The 25,229-nt window shown below is 30.4% G+C and overlaps 1 protein-coding gene across 5 annotated transcripts in view; it reads right to left on the minus strand.

Moving 5' to 3' along the window:
- The window catches only part of LOC143255313 (uncharacterized), a 111,653-nt gene that overhangs the window by 25,954 nt on the left and 60,470 nt on the right, over positions 1 to 25,229 (minus strand). For all 5 annotated transcript variants that reach the window (XR_013030544.1, XR_013030542.1, XM_076510778.1 and 2 more), the window contains exons 6-9: positions 20,777 to 20,851; positions 20,306 to 20,425; positions 14,493 to 14,614; positions 8,425 to 8,530 (exon numbers count right to left, since the gene is read on the minus strand). Coding sequence is in view for 3 of the 5 variants with exons in the window: in XM_076510778.1 (XP_076366893.1) it covers positions 8,425 to 8,530; positions 14,493 to 14,614; positions 20,306 to 20,425; positions 20,777 to 20,851 (423 nt within the window). In the remaining 2 variants the exon portion in view is untranslated. The remainder of the gene's footprint in view (positions 1 to 8,424; positions 8,531 to 14,492; positions 14,615 to 20,305; positions 20,426 to 20,776; positions 20,852 to 25,229) is intronic.

The following is a 25,229-nucleotide window of genomic DNA, read 5'->3' on the forward strand; positions in this document are numbered from 1 at the left end:
AACTTTGACCGTACAGAGTCATCAAACGTGTGGTTGTTTGCCAGTAGTTGGATTTTTTCTCTATGTTGTCTTGCTTGTTTATTTTTTTATTTGAAGGATATCCATAATAAAAAAGAATATTTTGGTGCTCACTGACTCTATCCACTATGGAGCCCTACGAGGGGTTCACTACAGTGCCATATAAGGTCACTGAAGCAACGCCAGGGTTTTGTGAGCACTATACCCAAACACCAGTATCAGACATAATGTCCACTACACCTGTTGAGGACATTTTATGCTGGCACTCAGTTGACCCTAACCCAAGTGGACCAGCTGACTGATATTGATGGGGGGGGGGCTTTCCCAAGGCTGTCCGTCTAAAAGAATTCAAGGCCGAAGTGGTATGTTAGAGTTGGACCCCTTAACCACCACAATCCTCTCCTCCCCTTCACGGATCACCATGCATGGCAAACACGTGCATGGATGTTTAGATCCCAGAGGAGGTAAACTGAAAGAACAGAACCTTCCTTGGGAGGTCCCCTCACCACGTACAGGAATCCACACCAAGGGATACACATCGAGATGGAAGAATGATATACTACCAAATGATGTTGATGAAGTAGAGAATGGGAGAGAAAATGAGGCAATGATGATGATAACTGATGAGGAAGAATTAGTGAGAACCAAGGTTGAGCTGTTCAGATTATGCCATTAGAAGAACTCAACATACAGTGATGTGTATAATGTGGAGGATTTTGGACAGAAGATGGATGGGAAGATGGAAATAAATGGAAAGACCTTTCCAGTCTTGACTTAGAGCATCTATCATCAAAGCTGAAGGATGAGGAATATGTGATCAAAACAGAAGGACTTTGGTCTTGGGTGGGAAAAGCATCCAGCCAGGATGTACTAAGTGAGAGCATAGCCATTTGAAAACTTGAAGGTTGAAGGACCATTCTGTTGGCAGAACCTTATCAAGACAAGATAATTAATCTGCAACAAGAAAGCACCAGAATCTGACAAGCTAGCATGTGATTTTGATGAATGTGGGCAAAGAACAGCAGGTCCAAGGTGTGAAAACACAACGACTACAACCCAGTGTCTCCTTGTCAAGTGATGTAAGAGACGAATAGACTTATTTCTATGTTGCCCCTCAAAGCTGGTGGGAAATTATCCAATTCTTGATGAACAGCCCAAAGGTCTAGAATATAAATAAGAAAATTTAATTTGATTGAAGACCAAAGATCCAAGTTCTCTTGACTGAAGCATGGTCTGACAGGGAAGCATCCATAAAAAGATATGACTCCTGTAGGAGAGGAGGAAGGGGGATATCAGAGGCTGTGCTGTTTCTGTCTAACCACTAGGCAAAATTAGTTTGGAGAGAAGGAGCAAGGGGTAAAGGGTAATCCAGGAGATCTCTGGTGAGGTTCTATAGATCATGAAGTACCCATTATTCCAAAGGGAATAAGGACCTCCGAGAGATTCCAAGTCCCCATAAGGAAAAAAAATTATAGCAAAGGTAGAAAAGATGTGAATTAAGCCTTTTGAATCATAAGTTCCAAGCAATGTATTTAAATTGGAGAATATTGGTTGTGAATGTGAAAGGAACTGAAGAATACCCCAAGATAAACAAGGTATTGAGACAGTATTAAAACAATTCTCTACCTCCATAAACTTCCCCAAGGACTAAAGAAGGGTGAGAAAAATAGTTGACCGAATCCTCATCATCCTATAACCTGCACAAAGGAAGACATCTCTTGGTAGACAAAAATTGAAACTTCTTTAGTCAACACCATCAAACCTAAAGCCATTGTGATAGGTCACTGTTCACTGGTAGCGTCTGAAGCAGTTACAGTTGTTACTTGAAACTGTGAATTAATGCTTATTCGTCCATGTGCAATAATACTCCACAGAAAATATATGAAGTCAAATCAGTGTGATGCAATTACAAAATCACATAAAAAATATGATAAATGAAATTTTATCAATTCAAATTTAAAAACCTTTTTTGAAGTTTTGAAAGAAAAGCACATATTCAAAAAGACAACTGAGCACCAAATTAACTACGACCATGACTCTATTTTAAACTCCTTCTTATTCATGCCACCGAGTTACAACCAAAATTTAATTAAAACATTATCAATTTATTTTAATGAATTATTATTATCAAGTACATAATAGTACAAAGTTTAGTTTTTATTCATTTATTTCAAAAGAAACATTGAAAGCAATAATGAAATTTCCCACATTTGTGTCACATTATACACGAACTATAAAAAATGTCAAAATTTAACTAAGTATAGCTTGAAACATAAGGAGATAGTCAAATATGTATAATTATAAATGAGAATGCAGCTAACTTGCCCTTTTGACTCATACGGTTCAAAATACTTTGCTGAAACAAGAAATAAATTCTGTGAGCCCCTGACAGATGCCATACATACACTTTCTGAGTATGTGTTTATAGTTGTTAGAAAGAGCTCATTTGACACAATAATCTAACAACAGTTATTATAAAATTGGTACGAACTTGTCATCCTTGGGTAGATGTGACTGCTTATACTATTATTGAACATTTTGTTTATAATAACACTTAAGCTGTTTCTTACATAAATCAAGACACACAGCAAAAACAACCTGTAGAACACACTGTTTATTACCCATGTGCAAAGTTATTTAACAAATGTTCACATACACCTATAAAAAAAAAGTAAAGTGTGCTGTTTAACATTTTTACTATAGCTTCATCTACGAGTGAAATGGTTCTTGGCATGTAATGATAAACAGTCACGATATCTAACCAAAATACCATAAATGTGAAAAAAAAGGTACAATCAAAGAAAGACTGAGCATGCAACAAAAAAATGAAATCCAATCTGGTGGCTACAATTATATTATCAATAAGAATTATAGAGAAAATATTCATTCATTAGTTAACTAGGCCATGTATTTTGTTTTACCCACCAGCATGTCCAAAGTTTAACAACAAATACAGCCTGGTTATTTAATGAATAAATATTTGCTGTAAACATTCTACAAGTGTAGCTATTAGTTTTGATTTCATTATTTTAAGTTGCACACTGAATCCTTTTCTAGCTGCACCTTTTTTTTTTCCCCACCTAAGATGTTTTTGATTAGACATGTTAGAAAGACAGTTAAATTGTATTTAGGTTTCACTTTTATATTTTAGTGAGTAATGCATTGTGTGTTTTAAAATTAATATTTGAAAAGTTTAATAATTTTTATAAAATAACCAAAGCTTCCCCTTGTTCTTCAAAGCTTAATAACCAAACGTATGTAAAAAAATTTTGCTCGAGGACAAGGTATTTCTGTTATTCATACTGTTATATGATGTAAGGGTGGTTGATTACATGTGTTGACATAAATAATCAACAGTAAAGAATAGGAAGAGGAAATAAAATATTAAATATGAACTATAAGTAAAAATGTAAAGACATGAAATTACACATATCTCCCATGCAAGATATTGTAAGATTATACAATGAAGAGTAAAAAGGTATGTGCATATTTCTGTTTCTTAATTTTAAGCATTTCATCACACTACATGTTGATGATAATAACTAGAGTTAGTAATACAGTAGGAAAAATGGAAAATAAAACAAACATTTACCTTGAAAACTTTAAATATTCCTTTAAGAGATTCTAGAGATTATGCAGGTGAAATGACAAAACTATAAGACAATAAATAGTATTTTTATATTTAAATTAAAATCACCTTGCAGGTAAACCATTCAGTCTGAGTGCAAGCAACTAAATTAAATAAATTCATATTAGAAATAGTAAATAAAACAAAATTTACCTTTTTTTCTCCAACTACATACTTTTTCAAAGTTCTTGTTAAGTTTTAAACAATTTTATCATTTGTTTTATTTTTGAAACAAAATATAATTAAAACTATATAACATGCTGCAAAGTGCAGCATGTTGTTATAGGGTTAAACATGTTGCAAGAGAGATGTGTGATCACTGTTGTGCAAAATTGAGATCGACTGCAGGGAGAGAGACAGCTGTGCTATGAGGGTATGCTGCACTTCTATCGTTGCAGGGGTATCTCATACTACACTGATGGAGGAAGATGGGAGCATAAAGACTAGTGATACGCAAATTTTTGCGCACATAGGTGGCATTACAAATTAAGGAAAGCTATTCTGTGATGACAGGAAAGATATTATATACAAATTGATATTTTAGCACCTTACAATGCTTATCTGGTAAACAATGAAAAATTCACAAACATATTTCTGTCATCCTGCTAGATGCTTGTATTGTTGACACTGTACTTCTAGATTTTTTTTTGTTGGCTCTGACTGTAAATTTATTTTTCACTATCAATGTCAGAATTTTCAGTTTGAGTACACATATTTTGTGCTTCTGCATTTTTGTTTGACTACTGCCAACTTATTGGCTGAACTAACATTTATTGCCCTGCATAAATGGGTCTTGAGAACTTTGAATGGTTCTCATTTTTGATAAGGTATAAAGCTTAAACCAAAAACTTTGACAAGAGGGATATGCTAAGCTTTAACATAACCTTCTGGTTAAGATGCTCAACTTACAAGGAAGAAACCAGCTGCTAAACATGCTTGTTCTTTCAGCCATGGGGCAGTTATAGTGTGACAGTCAATCTCACTAACTGTTGGTAAAGAGTAGCCCAAGAGTTTACGAGCTCCTTTCTTTTAGTCTATGGCTTCAAAAATAGAGACAGGTAGCTTATATGGTTCACAAGCAGCTTTACATGAAATTTACAAGAAGCAATTACACAGAAAAGTTTTAACACTGTATATCTAAATTTCAAGTGCTGTGTGCAAATGGCCATGTTTGTTGGAAATCAAGAGTAATGAACCAATCGCAAGACAAAATTCTTAAGTACTTTTAAATGAATTGGAGTCATAGGATTTTCTCTCTAATAGCTCCTGATGAAATTACTTTCTTTTTTGTTAATGATAATGGTTTTTGTATTACACAATGTCCATTTAAGATTACAGAAATATTTTTCTATAAAACATCAAGATATCAATATTTAAACATTGTAGGATTAAGACTGTGACAATTAACAATTTGTATAACCCAGATCTTTTAAATACTGAATATGCTGTCATGTCTACTGAGCTGAAACAAGTACAAGAATTTTTTACTTATCAAACACAAACTATAATTACTAAATATAAGCTAATCTCTAACAAAATTGTTGGCAAAATATCATGCTATCATGCCTTGGAAAGTAATATCACAACACATTAATTCTCTCACTAAGAGGTCATTTCAAATTAACTGACCTCGTAACTATTTTGTGTTTATTATAGTTTACCTATTATAACTTTTAATATACTTTGTGTATCTTCACAAAATTTGGTAGATTTTACAGTAAACATTACAAGTCTCTTGTACAAAGTATTTTTACTAAATATTCATTTATGAATATACATAGTATTTCTACAGAATAGTCAAAGTGCTAAGTAATTTCAATGTTAAGATTATAAATACTTTTCTTCAAATCAAAAACCTTAGATTTTATTTGTATAATCTCTAAAATACACTTGAAACATTTTTTCCAGTAAAGTTTTATTAACTAATTCTATATAAGGTTGGTCAGTTTTGACCAACCTTGTAACCACCAAAAAATCTAAATTATCCTTGTTTTTTTCTAGAATGATTTCAAATTGTAATATAAAAATACTTTTATTTATCATAAACAGTATTAAATTTGTTACAGTACATGTCTGTGTAAGTACATATACTCAAATGTTAGTTTTTATTGCCATTTGAACCCTGTCTGATGACTACTTGCATCATCCTTAGTTAAAAATCACTCAGCAAGCATGCATCTTATATTATGGGGTTGGGAGTAACTTGTGAAAACAATTATTACATACTTCACTTAAACAAACCTTAACTAACACTGATGTGTTTCCCATGGGAATCAAGCTTGAACTGAAAATGAAATTGACAATTCTCTTTACAGAACTCAAAACAATAATCTTGCCTTTCTATTGGTTATAAATACTATATTACTAAACAACAGAGAGAGAGGATGTGACAAGCGACAAGAGGGGCTGGTTGCCTACATAACAGCTCTGTAACTAAATAATATTTTAAGCTATGAAACATTATATTTTTCTAGAGCAATGGCAGTATCACAATAAGTAATTTCAGAATTCTTGAAGGGGTGTTAAGTAAATTATAAAAGGGTGGATGCTTGAAGAGCAATGCCATAATTGTCACACTAGAGGAACTTCAGGATTGTTTTCATATTGCATAAGTGTAAGAAATCAAAACTTATGTACTATTCAAATGTAGATTATTAGCTGTGTTTTCATGCTATATTTAGTGGCATACCATAAAAAGAAAATAGTTCAAAAAGTTTGACTGCAGTTCATTAAAAACTTGCATGTAGAAAACCATGCTTGTGGAATAAGGGTTAAATTTCAGCTAATTTTTCATCAGTTTTTACTGTTTTTATGACTTAGAGTGAAATTAGTTACTTGAATTGGAAAAGTAAAAAACAAACAAACAAGATGATAAATATCAAACAATTCAAATACTGATTGGATATATACAATGGAACTTTCTGATCAACAATAAAAACAATGTGCAAAATGATAGGAAGTATGTTAATATTTTTAAAACTGTTTTACAACAAAAGTTTGTACATTTCATAATCTAAAAATATATACCAATAAATATATTGGTCATTATTTGATAAACCATATCATTTTTCATCTCACTGATTGTGTATTTTCACTTTAAGAATGAAAAGTAATCAGAGTTACCCATTTGATAAATAAAAGGCTAAGTGTGTATACATATATAAATATATATTCACAAATGAAATTATTTCAGTACGTTTGGTATCAAACTATAGATAACAATTCAAATTTTAGTAGTAAACATTAGTTAATTTCTTAATTTAGAAGTACATATGAAAAACCTTAATATTGACTTTTTATGTGTTATGTGGAATGTCGAATACAGCTTAAGTTCAAATTATACATTTGTGATGTCTAAATATAAAGACTATTTTTTTTACAAATTATAAAATCAAATCACCAATATTGACAAGCTAGAATATAAAAGAAAACTTTTCAGCTTTTCTACTTGCTGAGCTATCACTATATTTAATGAATGAAACATCTCTTTCCATTTCTGGAAATGGTCCTTTACATACACCTACTTTTATATATGATGTGAATATCCAATCAGTACCTGAGAATGTCCTCTTAGTGGTTTTCAAAAACATTTTTAAGCATAATGGCATTCACTCTTTTTTTTAAGTCAAACATTTTAGCTGGAAGGTTGTGTTTTTTAAGTCTCTTCATTATTTCACATTTATTTAGATTCAAATACAGATTAGTTATTAAAATTGATAAATTACAAAGGAATTCTATAATATCAGTAAAATAATTTATGATTCTTTGGTTATTCTTGCATGGGTAGGTGTAGCTATATATATATAACCTAAATAAGACTTTGTCATATCCTCCACATGTGAAATTTCTTAATTATTAAGCTAAGACAAGCAGCAATGTACTGAGGTCATAACTAATAGAGATAATTGTGTGCTTTATTTCTTTATTCACAATTCTATGTCTTAAGAAAACTAAGATTAACAATCTATTGGTAAACAGCAATAATCTTTATACATATATAAGGTGTAATAATTAAAATTTGACTATTTTACTAAATACAAATCCAATAAAACACAATCCAAAAACAAACGTTGCCTTGTAAAAACTACAGGCCAGTTTTATATTACTGGATATGGCAACTTGAGTGTAAGTACACCATGTCATTGTAACTTCTGTACTGTTAGCCATAAATGGCTGAAAAATCAATATAATAAAATTTAATAAATATATAATGTTATGAAATAAGAAATTTAGTCTAAACATTTTTCCTCTTTCTTTTAGTTTTATAATCTGTAGTCATTCTAGACCAAAAATGGCATAACTTATTTAAGGTTATAAAGAGTTTGCACGTGAAATTTGACAATTTTCTGATGCATAAAAGTACATTTAATCTTAAAATCAACATTTTTTTGAATGTTGGATAGTCAATATTCAGAAAGAAAAAGATGTTCATAAGCCTTGTAATGTTTACTGATATAACCTAAAATTTTGGGAAGATACACTTGCTGTATTAAAAGTTATAGTTTAAAACTATAAAAAGCACAAAAGGGTTACAAGGTTGGTTCCTGGGTCTAAACCTGTAGTGGGAGAGTTAAATGGCTTCTAAACAAAAATACTTGCTTATATCTGCACTCACTTCCTCTAAATGATTAACTAATGTAAAGTATTTAATATATAAAGATTTCTAATCAATGAGTTTTTTAATATTAAAATAATTCACACCCAAGCTTGAATTTAAATCAATACTTTTTGTTTTAAATCTGAAAATGTGAGTCACTATTGTCAAGTTATAACCTTACCTGATGTAGAAACTGCTGATCCACCAACTACCATCATAGGTGTACTTTGAGCATTGCTTATAAGTGTAGGCAGCTGAGATTGGTCTGTCACTATGGCTATTAGGTTCTAAAAATACAGGAATGAAAAACAAAGAATCAGTTCTACAATACATAAATACATCTAAGAGCAGAAAAGTTTTTATTAGATTAACTTTGAAACTCTATCAAGAAGATGGATGGGAAACTTAAACGTTTGGAAAATCACGTAGATAAAAAACAAGACAAAAAGTTCTGCAGTATCTTAAGTGTTGATACTTCCTATGATTAAACTACATTAATTACAACAAGCAAAATAAAAAAAATATTACATCATGATTTATTATACCCATAACAAAATATTTCTTTTTAAAATAAATTTGTAGGCCACTTGTTCATATTTATCAGGCATAGAAAGTTATAAAACAGAAATACTACATCTTTGTTGAGTGGACTATTCAAGGTGATGCAAATGGTTGGCACCATCACAATTTTTGTAAATCTTATCCATATTGTTATTCAAGTTGCAAATCACTAATACTACAATAAAACATCATAACATATCCTCTTGAAAGATTAATATTAGCTTCTTAATAATGTGATTGTAAACAGAAAAAACAAGGAGGACTAAAACACAAACATAATTCAGAAAACTTAAAGAGCAGAGCTTAGAAATGCTATGGTGTCCTGCATCCCCCACTACATGTAGTTCTCCAAAATGTCAATGAAGATAAAAACACACTTTGCAGATAAGGAAATAATACCTGTAAATTTTGTCCCAAATAAAAGAGTATGTCACCTCAGAAAAGGATATTGTTTAAGGCAAATGCAAAACTTAGATAAAAATAGTGTATAACTTATTTAAATCTTTCAAATTCCAATTTTATAAGGCAATATGAAACAACTATTAGAAAATATAATTTTTCAGTATCAGTAACAGTGGCATAAAGAAGCTATCAAAACTACCTGAACAGTGGAATTTCAAATTCCAGACTACACTCGAGTATGGTACCTTTGTAGATATGTCTGTATGCAGAATCTACTTAAGTCTGTAGTCAAGGAAATATAAATAGCATTTAATCTTACAAACTAGATGATATACTGAATTATATACTGATGTGTGATTCTGTAAGCTGGCTGGTTACTCATTCCACCTCTTCACACCTATTGCAACAAACTAGTTACAATCAAACAAGACATCAGCATTTTTTACTTTGAAAATAATTTATTTGTAGAGCATAATTTTATTTAATTGTTTTGCACAGGAAATGTTTGTTTTACATATTGAGTTTTGCTATAAATGGGCTTTTATAGCAGCACAGAAGTAAGAGGTACACATAAAGAAGCTGAGCCTTACTTAGTGTACCAAAAACTATTATGTCTAGTTGTACTAAATTTGATCTTTCAAGATCACGTAGTTTCTGTTTGCGTAACTGTGTTTTGAAATGAAGGACAGTGCTTAAAAGAAAGGAATGACCAACAAAGACTATGCAGCGTTGGAGTGGACAATGGAGACAGAAAAGAAGAGGACCACATTTTCACCACAAAGAAGTTTACACAAAAGACACCTTAATCAACTAAAGTTTTTACTGTGTTGTGCCAAGCAGTATGAAAGTTAAATATATATTACAATGCAATATGGTAACATTTATTACAAAAAAATCTCAGTTTAAAATTCTTAGTATTATGAAGAAAAAGAAGGTGTGAAATCACAAAAACTGAGGCTAGACTATACTATATGCATTAAAATTAGCTAGGAATATATGGTGTTTGATATAGGATAAGTTTGAAGCATCTATTTAGTGGAAGTGAGAAAAGGTAAGATTGAAACATAAAAATAACCTGAGTAAAAAACTGAATAGCTTAATTTAAAAAAATAACATTTAAAAAACGAATTTGAAAATTAATAATATGGTACTAAATGAAAAGTATACTAAATATTTTTGCACAGGAAATGTTTGTTTTACATATTGAGTTTTGCTATAAATGGGCTTTTATAGCAGCACTGCTAAATAACTCAAAAATAATATGTGAAAATATTACAGCAAAACAAATTGAAATTCTTGAGCTAGGTTTGAATTTCTCTATAGATAACAGGTCAGTGAATGAAGATTTAATTATGACAGTGGAAACTAGACTAAAAAACTGACAGTTAATGATAATATTGTAAAGGATACTGTCTGAACAAAAGTGGAGAAAATATTAACTTCACATTCTGCAAAAACTAAAAGAAACTTGTATAATCATAAAGCTAAGGAACTTTGAGTAATTAAAAATAATATAAACAGTTATTTCTAAGGTAGATAAAGGTCGACAGATTGTCATAATGAATAAAAGTGTTTACAATAACACTAAAAATATTTTAAATGACAGTTCTCATACTGAAATAAAGAAAAACCTTATATGAATGTAATACATAATAAAGTAAAAACAGTTGTAAAAACTTGCAGAATTTTAACAACTAACAAACAAAGACATACTATCTCAATTTAATTTATCATGGTTTTATGCACTCTCTACAGTACATAAAATCATGGAACTGTTCCACTCAAATGTTGGTAACAGAGGGCCATCAATTTATAATAGATGGCCATGTTTATTATTAAAAAATGTTTGTTTTTAACAAACTCACATACAAACACAGTTAAAAATGCATAACAATTTGTAAAAAAAAGGTTAAAAATATGCAACTAGTAGAGAGCAGTGAACTAATTTCTTTTGATGTAGTATCCCTATTTACTAATGTGCCTACAGAAGAAGTATCATATTGTTTTAAAGCTAGAAGTACATGACAATATAAAACAAGACTGTGTGTAACTAAGCTATCTTAAGTTAGGAAATAACATTTAGAAACAGAATAAAGGTTTGTCTATTGGATTATTACCTTTGTTAGCAGACACTTTCATGTTTGAGGTTGAAAGTTGTGCACTGAATACCAGTGATGCAGCCCACAGTGTGGGAAAGGTAAGGTGGATGACATTTCTAGTGGTGGCATGGTAATGACAACTTAATTACGTTCCATAGGCATTTGAATATGATCAGCTCTACTATACAATTCACTTTAAACATTAAAGGTTAGGGTTTTTAAAACTTTTTAGATGTTTCTGTAACAAAAAGACAAACAAGCTTTCTGTCTATTTCTGTATAAAGGAAGATATTCTCAGTTGCCATGTCAGTGCACATACGATCATTTTACTCATGGTCACAAAAGAAATTCTCATTTTGATCTTTTATTTATAGGACAATTAGTGTTTATTCAAATAATGAGAATGTGATGTTAGAATTAATGTATTTAAAACAGATAGCAACTAATAGAGAGTGTCAATTTATAATCAGAGGTGGGATGTATTGTAAATATTGTAAAAAACTTTAAATTTTTGTATACTAGTTTGCAGATAAAATGGGAGGTAGCGAAATATTGTATTTACCCTAAATTTCACCAGAGTCAATAGGAATAGGTAATGTTAACTGCCAAGTAAAATTTACTTCTTAATTAAAGTTAAGATGGTTGGAAAGATAAAATTAAGGGAATAATGTGACATGCGTAAAATATCATATACTTGTGATCTAGGTTATACTAGACAGACAAGCAGGAACTTAAAATTTAGAATAAAAGATAATCAAAATGTGATGGATAAAATAAAAAAATTGGTCAATCAGTTTTGGTGGAACATGTGGAAAATTCTATGTTATTGAGTGGGATAATGTAAATAACTAAAAGCATAACAGAATCCTAAGAAATTGTTAAAAACAAAATGAATATAAATAGAGTTCAGGTCCACAATACATGGAAGTAAATGGAACCACTGAAAACATGCGAATTATACACAAACATAGGTTTGTAAGAAACTTCATGTGTAGTTCGGTTTATTCTACTGAAGATAATGGAATTATTTCCACTGACAAAATGTACAGATTTTATGTTTTTAACTTATATTATTTAAACCTTACATATAAATTATTGTGGAAGTAAAAAAAACATTGATGTTTCACATACTGACCTGTTAACTTATTTAACATTGTTGTATATTACCTGACAGATGGAATGAATAAGAACTTTGTGTGCTTGCATTTTAAAAATACTATTGATAAGGTGAAACACAGGTGATTAGCTAAGAAAGACATATCAATGGAGGGTGAAAAAAAACTAGTTAAGGTAGCTAAGTTAGGAAACGTTATTAAAGGAGTCCAATTATGCTGTATCTTTTCTACTAGTATTGCACATCTGAGTTAGTGCTTTTGTTTATAATAATTACATTGGTAAGGAGATACAAAGTAAATTAGTATACATTAGTAAAGGTTCTGATTACACCAGGCTCCAAAAATATTGATGATATTGAGGCATTTCGTCAATTTTTCAGTTGGAGAAATAATTTAAGATTCCTTTAATTACAGTTAATATAAATTAATGTGTATGGAACCTTACATAGAAAGAATATAATTTTGGCACAGTGTAAATATGTCACATAAACCAAAGAAGTAATTTTCTGTTGCTAGTAATAATGTTATCTTTAAAGAGTTACTTCAGTAACACACATGCATTAAATTAATTCTTTATTTTTCTGTAGCTTGTACATCTCAGTACAAATTCCAATAACCAATAATTAGGTTGAAACAGTCACTGCCATAATTTCATTCATTTTTGATGCACTTCACCTAAAACGTTACATGAAAGAAACTAGTTAGCTCCTTCAGCCTAGAACCGATCTTGCAACCATTTTGTGTGTTATAGTTTTAATGTTTTATCTGCAGATATACTGAATAAAAGTAAAAAAGAAGTAATCATCTCTTTAAACTTTGGTCTCACAATAAGCAAATACTGAGTGTGGTTTTGGTTCCTTTATCTCAAAAGAAAGGATGATGACTTATGGAAAGGAGTCAGAGAAGAGCTACTAGGATGATTAGAGTAAGGGCATGGTTGTCTTATGCACTCAGGTTAAGAATTGTTAATTTACACTCTTTTGAGAAGAGAAGTGTTGATGAAGTTTATATGATTATCACATGAATCAACAGAATAAAGACCTCCAATTTGTTTGTTTGCAAAGTTGTAATGACACAAGTTTAAAATTTGGAATACACTAGCTTATACAGTTAACATTAAGTGCATTTTTCTGAATGGGAGGGGGGCTAGTAGTACTGTAGACTAGAAATTTACAAAAGTTTGAAAAGGGAATGAATTATTTTCTGAAATTTAATCGATGGATTTCATTTTTTATTTTATCTTGGGGAAGGATGCACAGGGAACCCTAAAATGATTAATGGTACCTCACTGTCTTAATTTTATGTTAAAACATATTATATTTGTTTTTCAGTTGGTTTGGTTGTTTTGTATTTACTGGCACAAAGCAACTAGGCTATCAGCACCAAACAACTAGTAAAAAAGTAAAAGTAGAAATAGTATAAAATGTAAAAATAAAGCAAGTTAAAAAAAAATCTAAAATTCAGATAAGATAGTTAAACAGAATTAGAAAGGCAGAACCCACAAAGCTACCTGATTTTGAACCATCCATATAAATGGGAATGGAAAAGTAGTTAAAAAATGTTCAGCAAAGATCAGATGGCACTTTCAATTGGGCATATCTGACTTTCTCATATGATTTAAAGAAAGTTCACAGGTGGTGATGGTAATAAGCCATGATGGGCTGATCAGTGGAGACAGGAACATCACCTAATGATACATCCAACTCAGCCAGCTGTGCCTGGATCCGAAGGCCATAGAGGTAAATAGCAAGGTGTCTATTCTGAAAGAGCATAGACTAATGAAAAAGGACGATGTCGTAGTAAGGATTCAATCTTAATGACATATTACAGAGAAAGTTGCAAATGGTGGAGGTGAAGAGAATGTTTGTGGGATTTAGTTTACAAATCCTGGACTGGACAAGTGCAGAAAGCCCCTATGCAGAACCAAAGCACTGAAGAATAAAACTTTTAAATTTTTAATGATGAAATAAAGTTTAATATTGTTTGAAAGCTCATGAAACGTAATGTATGGATCTTAATATTTTATGTAAATTTACTACCATTTCTTTTGAAACACTCGTTAAAACACTTACTTGACCAGAAGAAATTGTAGATGATGTGTGCTGCAAATTAGGTGATTTAGTAGTTAATTCTTTCTGTTCTTCAGAAAGTTCTCTGGAATGCCTGACACTGTCTAGGGCTAATTTTCCTGCTTCTGAAAAGTATTATCATGAACTGAATATTTCTAATTCAATATGTAAAACAGTTTTACAACAAACCAAAATTACTTTCTACAACGTCTACCCAAATTTTTAGAAAAAAGATCCAAGGCTAAAGACAAAATAGTTTGAAGTTTACAGAAGGAACTGAAACAATACCTACCAATGCCATAATTAAAAATACACAAGTTATTTCTTTATATATATGTGCTCCTCTGAGTACTGTCATGTGAATTTTAAATATTTTACCACCATAAAGTAAAAAACAATTCCCTTTCAAGTTTCCCATAGTTTACTAGTTTTAAGTTGCAAATAACTATTCAAATGTTAAAATGTTTTGTTTTTTTTTGTGCACTGGGAAAATTGTTCATTTATAAATGAGGCAGTGAAACACTGGCTCATTTACTTTAACTTTTTAAGAAGCACTTAACACCATGAAATATTTGAGTTGTGATCACATAAAATTACATTTATCATATCAAATATATTACCTTCATTACACCTACTTTACTGAGCTTAATTTTTTTTTGGTTTTCATACTTATGGCCCTTTTTGTATCAAAATTTGAACATTATGAAATGTTTTTGAAAATTATGTAAAAATACTACTTTTCTGGAATATTAATTCAAAATGTCAAAGCACTGTTATTGAAGTCCTAATATAATGTTTAACCAAACTCAAAATTCAATAACCTATGCCATTTCTAATTACAGAAGGAAATTTGTAAATTTTCAAAGTGTCTATTACTTGTCAAATTATGCTACCAGCTTGCTGTACTTTATTGCCAAAAATAATACGTAAATTTAATATTTCATTATGTTTATTTTTCCTTAGTTTAATTAACAACTAAAAGTTTTTATCCTTCAGTACATTTTTTGCTTGACAGGTGTTAAATACGTCTAGTCTTATTATAGTTCTAAAGATATTATGTGTATAAGCAAACAATAAGGAAAGTATATAATATATATTTATCCAACTTCATTCACAAAAAACCTTTTATTTGTGTGCATATTACTTTATCTATTTATTTGGCTTTAACTGGTAAGCTTAAAATGTACTTTCTGTGCCATGATGTCCCACATCTTGCTCAATAGGAGTATCTACTAAATTAACTCTTTCCAGCTCAGTGATAACATACTGCCATTTCTATATATGCACCACGCCTTTTACTGTGGGCAGATTAAAAAAGTGCATGTCAAGACTTTATTTTCAAATTTTTTTATAACTTTGCTATTTCTGTCAACAGAAATGAGATCAAAACATAGTTTATAATCCAAATTGTAATATCATGCTTTACTTTCTTAATTTTAAAATGAAATATAAGAAAAGAAAATACAAAATATTAGTTTTCATTTGTCACATAGCAACTCTTATTGTATTATTGCTCAGTTTATATTCTATTATTCTTACCATACAGTGTGCACAGTAGTTAAAAAATGTTAAACTTGAATTTGAGATACAGACAAGCTAGCATATAAAAACCTCCCACATCTTTGATTTGGTGAGATACCAATATATTTAGCCAATCTAGTGGTATGACTCCTTCCAACCACTCCATTATTTTGAATCTTTTGTCTGTTCCCACTTCTTTTGACTAAGTACTTGCTACTAAGAGAAAGAACAGTTTCCTGTGTACATAAATCTGATGCTTTATTGTACATATTTTGAATAACAAAGTAATAATTTCACCAAAACTGTTGAAGTGTGATGACTAAGTTGTCACACTAAACAGATATATTTTTTAAAGTCACATATTGCTTGCTTAGAAACCCAGATAAATTACGAGTTTTATGTGCAGTAATAATACATTCCTAATTTTGTTTTCTAAAATTCATATTTGAAGTCTACAAAAATTAATATTTATTCATCTTCCACTCAGAAGAATAAACAAGGCTTAGCATGTATAACACGAGCACAAAATCTCTTAACGTTGTAATTATTTACTTTCTTCAAATTATTTTTTATTTATTCTTCCATGCTTTAACACAAATGACTAAAATTTACACATTTATGAATAAATAGTATTTATTGGTTAATGAATAAGTTTGTTAAAATGGAAATAGGAATTTATAATGATGTACATAAATAGTATTGTTATATGCGTATAAGATGTACTGTTAATTTTCACAACTCCAAGAAGGATGACAAATATTCAAACCATATAAACAAACATTTTCACAGATTCCATGTGTAACTTTATTAATGTGAGGAATTCTCATAATAAACACTGTAGGATATATAACCTGATGAATTCTATATTGTTTTCTTGAAGCAGAGGTCATATCTATTTCTTCATGTATGCATTGTTGATCTCAAGAGCATCATACTAATGTTGAAAATGCAACTTCCAAAATGTAGGTTAAACCAAAACAACTTTGTGGGAACACCTTAATAACCACAAATCAAAATTCAAAACAAACAAAGAACTTCCACTTGCAAAACACTTACATGCCTGGAGACTCTCCTGAAAACAAACTGACAGGTATAGAAACAAAGTTTACAGCTAAAAGAAACAGGGAAATTAAAGAACCTAACTAGATAGCACTATCACATACTGTAATGCCAAATAGCATCAATTTCAGTTCTATAATTGTTGACCATGGCATACCTCTAAAATGATTTTTTTAAAACTAAATTCATCATTAAACTTTCTAATATTAATAGTATTAATCATGTTCTATTTCTGTATATACTGGTATTCCTATATATTGCATCACATTATCATTTTCTTATTTATTTATAATTTTGTCTTTATAAAGACTGGTTAACATTTCTTATAACTATTATCACATTTAAGTATTTCATGTACTACACACACACATGTATGCATTTAGCACAAACTAAATCTGATGCCAACAACTCTAGGTTATGACTGGCTAGTTCTTAAGAACTCATTTTTTACCCCTGGTTTACGTGACGTCGACATCCATGTCTATATATTTAATCACATTAATTCATCATAACCTTCATTCTCCTCAAGAAGAATAGTGAACTACTTGAAAGCCTTCAAGTTTTGGGTAATTTTAAAAAAAAGTATTACAGTGCCATGTACACAGTATAATGACAAGATGCGATATGTTGCTTTAATTTCAGTCTCTGACAGTAAAATAAACACAGTAAATAAATGTAAAATGTTTAGCAGTTCAAACTCTCAAAAGAAATACTTTGAAAGTTTATGGCCAATAACAAAGATAAAAAAGGGCATGGTTGCTCATTTTATTTCTTATTTAACAATTTTTCATTAAACTTCAATGATGCATCTACTGGATGAAGAACAAAAAATGGTATTAGGGTAGAGCTAATGACAGATAAAATATAAAGTTTTTACCTAAAAGTTTTATATTTGTTTAGGAGGTTTCATAAGTTACACAAATGAAATACACAATTTTTGAAGGTACACATAGTATATTAAAATTTATAGTATGAAAACTAACACAAGCAAAAAATGGTTATAAAATCAGTCCCTGGGACCAAGCTTATAGTGAGAAAGTTAATAAAACTTGATAACTCATATATAACACTGCATTAGAAATACAAACACTTAAAGCGTAATGTAAGATAACTATTGAGCAGTTTTTAACAGACAAACTGGAGGGAAGACAGCTAGTCAACAGCACGAACTATTTACTTTTGTCTGAGTGAACAGTGAAACGTGACTGTTACTTTTATAATTTACCCATGGCCCCTAACCAAGGTATGTGTTAACAACTAAACCAAGTATCCTCTTCCCCTTTGCTAAACTTATATTTTGTAATGAAATAAATATCATGCAACATATCTATAACACTGGAAATGATAAACCAGGTTTTTACACATGCTAAGTTATATAATTACAATCAAAAGCCTAATAATGTTACATGCTAACTCACTTTGTTGAAAACAAATTTGTAATATACACCAATAAAACTAATAGGATAGTATTTATTACACCATATTTTATCAAGAAAAGTTAAAACTGCATTTTTCTTAAAAATTATATACAAGTAGTAAATAAGAGCATCAGCTAATACTTAAGTTCCTACTGGTGTTAATAGTACTATAAAACTTTATATTTTCAAATAACCAAGAAGGAGGCTTTGTAAAGTGTAAACTGAATACTACAACAAAGAAAACAAGTTTGACAACCAACACAGTTGATTTACTATCTCTAAATAGCACACAAGAAATTACAAAACAATAACATGGTTAGATTATTTGAAGACACAGGCAGAATGAGCTTCTGACAGAAAAATGGGTTAGTACGTTACAATGCATTTAGGGAGCTCTATAGTGAATAGTGCAAAAAATAAAATAATGCTCACTTTCAGACAACATATTCATCATTTTGTTAACACTAGAAGCTTTAGACTGTAAAAAACTAACACAACCAGCTTCACAGTCTAGTGTTTTCAAACTATCTGATTTATAAACAAACAATAAAAATGTAAAATGAAAAGTCACAGCTATGATTTCTATATTGAAAAATGTATCTGTGCAGATGAGAAGTTCGAATATTTCTATATCAAAAACATATATAACTTGGGAAAGCAAATTCAAAATTAGGGTTAGCAGTTTGGACTTTTTTTTTTGTTGTTGTTCATTATTTAAGGGGATTGAGATCAGACAAAAATTTGTAAACATTAGTGACCTCATTTGTTTTGTTTATAAAAAATCCTGAGTTTGCCTGTTTCAGAAATTCTTGCAAAGCAACACAAGTGCCATATGCACTAGTAAACCCTACTTTTGAACTGACATCCTAAAGGGAAGACAATTAATCAATAGCATCATATATATGTAAAAACGGCTCATTTGGGTTGAGAAAATTTTTTATGTAGAACGAACAACGTTTCAACTTTCTGACGATAACCAAAGAAGGTCAAAACGTTGTTCGCTCTATGTAAAAAATTTTCTCAACCCAAACAAGCTGTTTTTCAATATATATTTTTCTCTACAAGTGGGTTTTCTCGACATCACTGATAATCAGTAGCATCCACCATCCACTGCTGTTTGATCATTACTCTTATAACACACCCATGACCCCAAAGTGTGAAGGTGATTTTGGAGCATTGGGGACCAGACTATGGAAGCTTGGATTCACATTCCAGCATACTAGCTACTTGGCTACGTCTGGTCCCAAGATACTGGGCTAGAAAGAGTTAAGCAATGCTCATGTAATAAATTATTTGAAATAACTTAAGATTACTACCGGAAAATTCTAAACTTACTTTAAGAACTAAAATTTCAGTCATGATTACCAACAATTCTATCCGTTACTCTCAGAATGTTATAAAAAGGGTTTAGTTATATTTGTTATTAAAGAAGAAAGCAGATGATTTCAATTTCTTGGGAGGGGGGTTAGAAGTTATCAAATTACAAACTGTAAATACACTATTCCTATATGGTTAACACCTTTAAGAATCTTTTCCTAACTTACACCATTCAAACCCATGATACCTTTTAAAGACATTAGTCATTAAAGTTTAATATTATTAAAATGGAAATTAGGTACTACCAATACTATAATGCACATCTAAAGATAAAATAAGAATGCAATATGTGTAATTATAAGGTATTCTGTGTATTAAGTTCAGCCACTTTATCTTCTCTTTATATACAAATATGCTTGTTACAGTAAACTTCTTATTTTTACTAAATAATTAACTGCTACTATTTAATTGACTTGACTGTAGAACAAGAATAATAGATACCAGTAAGGGTTATTGTCTGACCCCCTTCTAATGCTGAAGCCACAATAGTTGATGTGTCTGTAGGCAGTAGAGTAATTCCATGAGTTTCCAACCACTGAAGAGCTTCTGTAGTGGATACAGCTAAACAAAATAAATAACTATTGAAACTTAAACTACTAAATGCAATACTATATTACACATTTATTTTTCTCTCCATGCTGTTCATTACCATATTTTAACAACACTGAACAAAAATCAACAAAACTTAAATTCTGATAGCCAAAATTTATTTTCATACAAAGTACTAAAGTATGTGAAAATATACTAAACATAAACATATATTTTTAGTTTTCTGCTTAATATCATGAGTATCAAATAGAAATTACCTCCTGGTTGACTATATTTTTAAAACCTGTATAATAGATTAAACACTTGTCTATGGTAATCACTGTACTACAATATTTTATCAAGTAGTCAAAAGTTTCAGCTCACTTGCGCTAGGAGCTGTTGCTTCAGCAAGGGCTGCAAGAGTGGCTAATACTGAAGTACTTCTTTGATCAGTAGTATCTGTAAAAATAAATTACCAAAGAAATCTCAATAACCATGTGTAAAAAAATAATAATAAAATAACTTAATTAAAAGTTAAAAACTAGATACTTATAACATAATGAAGAACTTTTAAGCAATTTATTGTATGTTGTTTGCCCTGGTACGTTTTATTTATACCATTCACATTTGTAACACTTTCAGAAAACTTCACTAAGATAATAATGACTCCTATCATTGGTCAAATTCTCTCAGATTATTCTATAAAAATAATATAAAATCCAGTCTATTTATTTTGTGATGAGTTATTCATTTCTTCAACCATAACATATATGTGATGCATGGTATGTCTTCTGATAGATTTAACTCATATAACTTTTTACTGTTACATACATGCAAAATTTCCTCTCTTATTTACAATACAACTCCAAAATAGACTAATTTACATATTCAGTAACTTATCACTAACATTGGTAACAGACTAGCTAATCAACTCACAAACTTGATGGTGAGAAATCCACTTGAAATAAAAATATATCTCAGCCATTCTGAGATACACTGACTGACTTTGCTAACTAATTAACTAACTCAGCATTTGTCAAACTTTGTTCTGTGTACTTCTTGGGATTACGTGATGGTCACTACAAGGATATATGAAAAGAAAGAAATGGAGGGAAAAGGAAAAAGTAGTTCCTAACCTTGATTAAAAATTACAAGTACAATAAAAAATTTATGTTTATTATCAGAATCATGGGGTATGCAAATATATAGTAAATCTGAAAAAGTATGCTAGTTTTAAAAACAACTAACTAATCTACTTTAATATATTTGACACTTTTCTCCCTCTCCAGCCTAACTTAAATTTTATATTATTCCACCACATTCCTGACACTAAGGAGATTCAAGTACATTATCCTTATATCATAAACTACTGAGCATAACATCTTAAATTAAAAATTTAGAAACATATCTTAGACGAATAACAAAGGTAGGAAATCATCCTCAAAATCAAACACTAGGGAGTTCATGATAAAATACCTCTTGACTTCTGAATATACACACATAGCCTGATAATTAAAACAAACTATTAAGATGTTAAATTGACTCAGTCCTTTTCGTTTCTTCAGAACCATTACCTGGCAAAAGAACTATCATAAAGCTACCACAATCAGAACAAACTCAGCAATATTATAAATAATTTACTATTATTTAATGCTGTATTTATACAGTCACACTTGAAATGTATTTTACATATTCTTTGATTTGTTTAATTAAAACAGTTGTTGCACCTAATTATCATTATAATTAAAATAAACCAGTAAGAATTATATTTTTATGTTAAAATAACAGCAGCTATTAAAAATTATTAATTCAGTATTTACTTTACTTGTTAGTCAGAAGTGTTTAGTCATACAGGGATATTTTAATGTCTAATTTGTAGTAAAATAACATATTTTCAAAAGTCAATAAAAAGAATGTGAAAACCTGATGATTAAAAAAAATTGTAATTTAATATAACTATACTAAGGGGAAAAAGGAAAGGATAAATTGAAAATTGAATATTATAGATATGATGTAGGCAAAAAACTATTATGAAGTAAGAAAATAATTTCAATCATCCATTCTCCATTCTTGAACTATGGTAAGAGAAGACATCTAAGGAATCTTTGATTAAATGGAAGCCAGCTTATAAGAGTAGACTGGTGTAAACTGCCAACTGTATTAGAGAATATTTAGTCAAATATGGGATTACTTCTTGTTTCAAACACACAGATCATTCACAACTAGGGCAAATTACTGCTTTCTGTCAACTAAATCTAAATACAATGCATATGGTTATGGTGCAAGTGGTTGAGTTATAGACTTTTAATATCTTGTAGAATGATATTAATAAAGATAAAAAACAATAACAACTTCATTCTATAACCCTTTGTGTTACCATATGCTGATGTAACTGGACTTAATGCAAGACTAATGGGTGGTAACACACATTCAATCCCTCACAATTCAAAACTTATGGATACATTTCTTGATATACATGTGGAATACTCTTGGCTGTCTTATTACATCAAGTGACTCCAGACACTAAAGATGTACTAAAAACAGTTCTTTCAGATGAAGTGGTTGAGGATAACTCAAGACCTATTCAAAACAATGATTTTAAACACACAACAATACCACATTCTGAATTGAAATGCTTATACACTGTGAAAATGTAAAGCCATAACCACTAAATGTTAAATCATGGCAGCAGACAAATGATTAACCACTTACACTTTAGGTCATGACTTATCAGTAGTTGTCTAATTTGCATAAAAGAATTAATTAAGAAGATGAAATTATTTTTGCCTTGTAATAGCTGTAATTTTAAACATTTCAATTGTTTTTTTAGCTATTTTGAGCAGTTAAGCATAACAAAGCATGAAGTCACTCATACAGGATGATTATGTAATAAAAGCAATTTTTTACATTGCAGTACATTTACTTTGAAAGACTGTAAAACTCAGCTATGGTAAAATAAAAAATAAATTCAGAAACTCAGCCATATTACATAATAAATATAAGTGTATAAAGCATAAAATATTAAGATTTGTTGTAAGTGCTCTTCAATCAAGTCCATTAATGATAGGTGAGAACAGCTATTTGTATTTCTTCGTGTAACATTTCTTTAATCTATTCCTATTTTCTTTAGCAGTCAAAATCATGATACTCAATGCATGTAAAATTGTGCATTAATTCAGCTGTGCACCTGAAATTTAGGATTTCTGAAATACTGAATAATTACCTAGTTTTAGTCAATTAAGTTTATCACTATAACCAAAACCTGACAGCATCTGGAATTGTACAGGTCCATAGTAGAAAGTGTGATATATATCTGCAGAATGCCACTGCTCTACTTTCAGCTGAGTGGTGTGATTCATCACTCAGGAGGGTAGGCCTCCATGGTTACCACCCAAGTGTTTAGGAACTGCTAAGTGAAAATAACTCCCATACTTAACTAGAAGAAAGGAAGAAAAAAAAGCAATGGAGATTCCAAAAGACTGCATCATCTGAGACAGTACAAGAGGCAACAGCTATACCCTATCCTGAAAAGCAAAACTACCATGCTGACCAGGTTGATTGCCCAAAACCTGACAGCACCTGGAATTGTACAACAGGTTCAAGGTACGAAGAGTCTCAATGTCATGAAGCATAAGAGATGGTCAATCATCTCTGTCTGCTTTACTCGTGTTAGTACTTAAATTTATGGTAAGAGAGGAACAAAGTTATAAAGCAAAAAACACTTGAGAGAACTACTATCGGTTATACTGAGCACCCCATCTCTACAATGTGTATAACCCAAACCTGCAATATAATAGTTTAATCATAGATAAGAATAAAATAGAAACACACAACCAACACCTGGCACCATCTAGAACTGTACATCAGATTTATGGTAGAAAGAGCTATAACACAGTAAAAAATGAGCAAGTTTGTAGGATGGACAGTTCATATTTTCTACACACAATAAAAGTATACATGGTCAGGCACCACTTGCCACAGAGTGGGATCCATAAAACACTAGGAAAAATGCCCATAAAAAAATAAGAAAAGTTTGAAAAAAAGGAGTAAAGCCAACTTTTTACAGTATCAAAACTTAAAAATTTAAATAACTAGAATAGAAAACTAATTTGGTAGTAAAACAGAAAACATTGCCAAATCTTCAAACAAAAACTTGTACAGTACCACTATCAATCAAATATTTCTATATAATTCAAGACTGTTTCCATAACTAGTCTTAGTTATTATGGATCTATTTCACAGTTTACTATATTGCTCAGGGCACATTATTCAGGTATGGGAATTATTTTAACATGTTGGCTGCCACAAGATAAAACTTTCATGAGGTACCAAGGAACAGTTACATTGTCCTAAACTAATATGCCACAAAATAAAATTTGGTTTTGAAACGTAACTGGCTGTAACCCATTGATGTGTTACACAGTCCTTGACTAAGTCAGCTGTGACCACTGGAGGGGCACATGGCAGTTAAAGTGTTAATATACTTATAACTTAAAGGACAGCTAAATTGTATTAATTTTAGCTTATTTATACTTTTTTGGTGTTCTTACTTGCATTTCTGAAGATAAAAAAAATTATTTTACATCCTATCATTGTTGTTATAAAGAAAAAATAGGTTAAGTTTCATCAGGGGTCAACAGCAGAAGAACAAAAGGCAAGGAATAAGTACTAATTGTTAACATATTCCAATGCTGCAAATGTATTTCCAAAGTATTTCTTGTCTTGTGCTGCCATCTATATACACAATTTCCAGTCACAACTACTCTTGATGTTCCCATCTACCCTCGTGATAACACTTGGTATAACTGCATTGTAGCATGCCAACAGTTTTCCACTA

The sequence above is a fragment of the Tachypleus tridentatus genome, chromosome 7, assembly GCF_004210375.1.
Source record: "Tachypleus tridentatus isolate NWPU-2018 chromosome 7, ASM421037v1, whole genome shotgun sequence".
Lineage (NCBI taxonomy): Eukaryota > Metazoa > Arthropoda > Merostomata > Xiphosura > Limulidae > Tachypleus > Tachypleus tridentatus.